This window comes from Sinocyclocheilus rhinocerous, unplaced genomic scaffold (genome assembly GCF_001515625.1).
Source record: "Sinocyclocheilus rhinocerous isolate Xijiao unplaced genomic scaffold, SAMN03320098_v1.1 scaffold869, whole genome shotgun sequence".
Lineage (NCBI taxonomy): Eukaryota > Metazoa > Chordata > Actinopteri > Cypriniformes > Cyprinidae > Sinocyclocheilus > Sinocyclocheilus rhinocerous.
In genome coordinates, this window is record NW_015653483.1 from 1,236,229 (window position 1) to 1,241,399 (window position 5,171).

At 37.2% G+C, this 5,171-nt stretch overlaps 1 protein-coding gene across 2 annotated transcripts in view; it reads left to right on the top strand.

Moving 5' to 3' along the window:
- The window catches only part of LOC107716323 (F-box/WD repeat-containing protein 4-like), a 34,223-nt gene that overhangs the window by 13,169 nt on the left and 15,883 nt on the right, over window positions 1–5,171 (top strand). The window contains exon 6 of one of the 2 annotated variants that reach the window (XM_016522701.1): window positions 3,602–3,667. The exons of the other annotated variant lie outside the window; for it this stretch is intronic. Coding sequence (XP_016378187.1) covers window positions 3,602–3,667 — 66 coding nt within the window. The remainder of the gene's footprint in view (window positions 1–3,601; window positions 3,668–5,171) is intronic. 2 annotated transcript variants of the gene reach the window in all.

Sequence of the window (5,171 nt, forward strand, 5' to 3'; positions counted from 1 at the left end):
GTGCGTGTAGCATAGCCTATATTTGAAATACTTAATCTATGAATCACACTGTCAAATCCCTCAATGAATTCGCTTGCCGCACACTTACCTCGCGTTATCATTTCATTTTAGGCAGCCCTTAAAAATAAAAAAAAGAAGAGTGTACACTAACGTCGGCCAAAGCATAGCTTATTTATTCAAATCAGCTGGGGAAATGCAGAACAATGGAAAATCAAGACTTAAACTACTTCAGTCTGTGTGCATTGAATTTATTTAATACACGAGTTTCACAATTTGAGTTGAATTACTGAAATAAATGAACTTTTCCACGACATTCTAATTTATTGAGATGCACCTGTATATAGTACTATCTCTATTTTGAATGAATTTATCCTGAAAATTGTCAGTGTTTTTACTGTTGTTATTGTCATGTTTGTGATATGAAATTTTCTGTGATCTACTTTATATTACACTACTTTTCAAAAAGTTTATGGTCGGTAAGATTTGTTTGTTTTTGATAGAAGTTTCTTATGCTCACCAAGACTGCATTTATTTGATCCAAAACAGTAATATTTTGAAACATTGTTTCAATTTAAAATAAGTGTTTTCTATTTGAATAGAATTCCAAATGTAATTTATTCCTGTGATGACGAAGCTGAATTTTTCAAAAGCCAGTTACACCAGTCTTCAGTGTCACATCCTTCAGAAATGATTCATTGTGCAGATTTGGTGCTCAAGAAACATTTCTTATTATCATCAATGTTGACTACAGTTGTACTGCTTAATATTTATGTGGAAGCCGTAATACAAAAATTATAATTTACTTTAAAAAAACAAATCATACTCAACAAAAGTGTACATGTAGTTTGCATTCCACATACAAATAAACAAGCAAAAAAAAAAAGTCAAAAAAATTCATTTATTCATTAAAAATCAAAATTAGGTGTTTTAGTTTTATCTTTTAAAAACATTGTATTATATCTCTGTGGTACACTCAGCACATTTCGCTTGCGGTGGTCTTGACCCAATACGTGTGGTTGCTTGTGTTGGTTTGGCCCTAACAATGTTGTTACTGTGGAGTTCCTCTCCCAGCAGGGGCTGAATTAAAGTTTGTGTGACCCCGGCACTAATTTCATGCTGCACAGTTCCTCGAATAATGATGTCAGCTGATTAGGTTACCAAAATGGTTGTGTTGGCAGTGAACCCCTGACATGTTCTAATGATCCTGAGGCGTGCTGGGTTTTTGGGGCAGAGGAGTTGGGGTTCGGGGTGGGCCGGGGGCTTTAGAGGGAGATTGTCCATGCTCTTTCGGTTTAGAGGGGGCATGACGTTGAGGGAAGGTGGAGGCACATTAGGCGAGAGAGAGGCTTTGACCTTTTACAGCTATAATATCACTAGAAGTCTCTATCAGATCAATCCGAACTTGTCTGGGAGACAAAAATGTATTTAATTGTGGTGTTCTATTTTTCTCCTTTTTTCTCCCTCCCTTGAGTTTTTTTCACAATCGGACTCACTGAGGGATAAGTAATTGAAGTAATAGAGAGTAATAAGGGCTGGGAAGAGAGAGCTTTGGCCTTGCCCCTATTGTATCTTGTGTCACACAGGTTCAAAGGTCAGACAGCCTGCATATTCTATTAGGGCGCACAGCCTTCATTGGGGCAAAAGAGTTTACCCAACAGTAATTAAAATGCCAGCACTGGCCAGGCAAGCTGAATATGGTTGATGGGGCACCGCTAACTGGGTTGACAGCTGCCATGGCTGTCTTTGCCAATATGCTTGGGCCCTCAATGAACAAACCAACTGAAGCCATCACAGACGAGAACGCATGTTCCCTCAACTTTACTAGTGCTCTCTTTCTTTCTTTCTGCCTTTTTTCACACCAAAAATGGCTTTGCATTTTGCTCTCATATCTCAGTTTCTCAGTGTTTTCATGTTATATCTTCAACGACTTGTTGGGTTTTTGTTTGGTTCTAATTTTACTGTCAATTGTTTTGTTTTTACCTCGCCAACTATTCAAATTCCTCTCGGAAAGCAAGCAAAAAGTTCACACCAAAAATTATAATTATAATGATGACTATATTGGCATCCACACACCAGCGAACAATAAAGTTCTGTTTGTTGGAAGCACATACTGCAGTTTTGTCATCAGTCAGGATGGATTTTGATTGGCTGTCAATGTTTTTGACATTCATCAGGTGGAAAAATCGTTCTGAAAGTGATTCCAATGACATTGTTCCTCTGTGCGGTTATCATTATAGTTGTGGTGTGGAATCTGCTATTCATTTAAATTTAGAACAATTTTAGAACTATATCTTTATCATTGTTGGTGTGAACAGGCCGTAACCAACCGACACTGCATGTGTGTGTGTGTGTGTGTGTGTGTGTGTGAGATGAAGGTTCACTGTCCCTCTCTGTTTTTGTGCTGGGGGTTTGGAGTTGGACACCAGGCGCTACAGAGCTTATTCACACGGGCTGGTTGTTAATTTGAGGCCACACTGGTATTCCATTGTGAAGCCCGTTTCTTTGGTTGATGTTAGTGGGAGGGCAAAGAACCCCCTGCTCTTACTCTAGGTTTTCTCTAGAGGTATGTGAGAGAGGGAGATGCTTTGTGATTTGTGTAGTTTTACGCACTTCTCGCGTGGTGCGTCAGTAAGCATTCGCTGCCAGGCATGTTGACGCCACATAACACTTTACATAGTTGGCACAGAGACTGAGAAAGCATTCTGTCAATGAAAGAGACCATCCCAGCAGGGCATGGTAGGAATACCGGAGTGCTAAAACAGGCACATTCTTGTGTGTTCACTAGTGTGAGGGCCCTATTGTTCAGCTCACCTCCGAACACAATGCAGGGAGCAGGAGATCCAGGAGGGCTCTAATCCCTGACTGTATCACGCAGGTCAAAACTACTGCGCTCACACACCCGCCCACCTGTACCTGCTCAACTAATTTCAACCTGTCACCCAACTAAAAGGGGGGCATCCGAGAGTTTTTGTTTCTTTTTTCGCCACGTTCCTCCTTTTTTCCCCCTAGATGTCTCGTGAACGAAAACACATCTGTGATCAAATCCATTGTCTCAACATACCCTTCAGCCACTCTTTACACCTCGCTACGCTCCATTCACTTTTCAAAGTTAGTTTTTAATGCTCTGTGTGTATTCTCTTCAGGAGCCAAAATATTAGTCCACTGTTACGTCACCTGCTCAGTATTTAAATGCTAAAAGCATTAAATTCATTTATTTATTTAACCAGGAAGAGACTCACTGAGATTAAAATCTCTTTTCCAGGAGTGTCCTGGCCAAGATAGGCAGCTGTAGTAAATGCTGGAACAAAGATTATTTCAGGAAATGTTCTGAAAAGCACTGAAGGCTCTTAATCACAGATTTTTACAGATTTTGTAAAGGTTTCTTAATAATAAATAAAAACTAATAATATTAATAGCATTATTATTATTATTATTATTGTTATTAATATTAGTCTTTTGTAATATGAATAAACCTTTGCAAAATCTGGTATAAAATGCTGACATATTATTGTTATTATTATTATTATTATGCCTAAAAATGCTGAAATGTGTGAATGCATATATTTTGCAATCATTACTAAAGATCTTTATATCTTTGCAGCAACTTTGTGACAGGAACAGCGTGCTGTGAGAATTTTGCTCCTCTTCGAATCTGGGACACAGAAAGGTATGGGGTTTTTTCTACATGGCTATTTACGTATGTTTTTGTATTTTTTTTATAGAATTAATTTATTGTAATGTTTATTTGTCCTATTGAACCTGGCGCTGGAACATGTTCCATCTCTTCCATTTTTGGTTGTTGTATTGCGTCTTTGCTTTGTCAGGGAATTGTGTTTTTACATCTTTTAAGACACTGTGCCAATTTAAAAAATATTAATATTATTATTGTTATTATTTTACATAATTAATTGAAATGATGTGTTATGCGTAAATTTATAGCCCTACATTTTTTTTGTGTTTTCTGCTCCCTATCAAAATTACCATTAGATTTTAAGTTAGATCTTAATTATGTTTTAATGCATAGGCTTTCATAGCAACATTTAGTTAAATGTGGTTCCTAGTACACGTATAAAGCTCAAAAAATGTGTGAATTGTGATGTGTTACTATTTGAACTGTTAATTTTACACAGTGAAAATAGAACTTTATCATGAGGATGGAGGCTGCACCATTATCCCTTCAACTCAGTCTTTTCTCTTTGGGAAGTTCAAAGCTGACTTAAAAATTCCTGTCATGAAAGGCCAGGCTTAAACCTGATACAACCTGACTGGTTTCCGTAATTCCCCAGCTTTACCTGTTGAATTCAGCCTACTTGCATGTTGTCAGTCTAAGGAAAGTTAAAAAAAATCCGGCACCAAATGACAAGGAAATTTGAGATGGGAAAAATTGCGGAGAAGGAGTAGAGGCGATTCCAGACAGATTTCCCTGGGAATCACATGTTCTATAGAACACCGGAACACAAAAGTTGAGGCAAGATTAATGTGACCCACCGATGTGCCTGCGTTTGATCTGTGAAGCGCGGGTAGCCAGTGTCAGCTTGATGGACACGTGGGCTGGCCGGCTATCAGAATGCAGATGCATGCACAGGTAATCAGGCCATTGAATCAAGTTAGACTTACTACAACCCTGTTAAACTAGGAACCAATTAAGGTTACACAGAGGTGTGACAGTCAGTGAACAGGCAAGAGTCTTTGTTGCTTTGATTTAAAACACAGACATTTTTCAGAAATGTTATATATCGTCAAGAAGTTTGGGCTTGGTGAGATTTTTTTTTAATGATTTTTTCAAATAAGTCCCTTATGCTTATCGAAGCTGCATTTATTTAAACTGTACTAACTGTATATTATTACAATTTAAAATATCTTTTCTATTATTTTAAAATGTAATTTAAATTTTCAGCGGTCACTACTCCAGTCTTCAGTGTCACATGATCCTTCAGAAATCATTCTAATATGCTAATTTGGTGCTCAAGAAATAATTATTCTTATCAATGTTGAAAACGATTATGCTGCTTTATATTTTTGTGGAAAATCGGTGTTTCATTTTTGAAGGATTATTTTTTATACCATTCTAAATGCCTTTCACTGTTGAAAAATGTAATGCATCCTTACTAAATAAAAAGATAAATCATTAAAAAAAAAAAAAATCAAACTGACCCCAAACTGTAATAAAA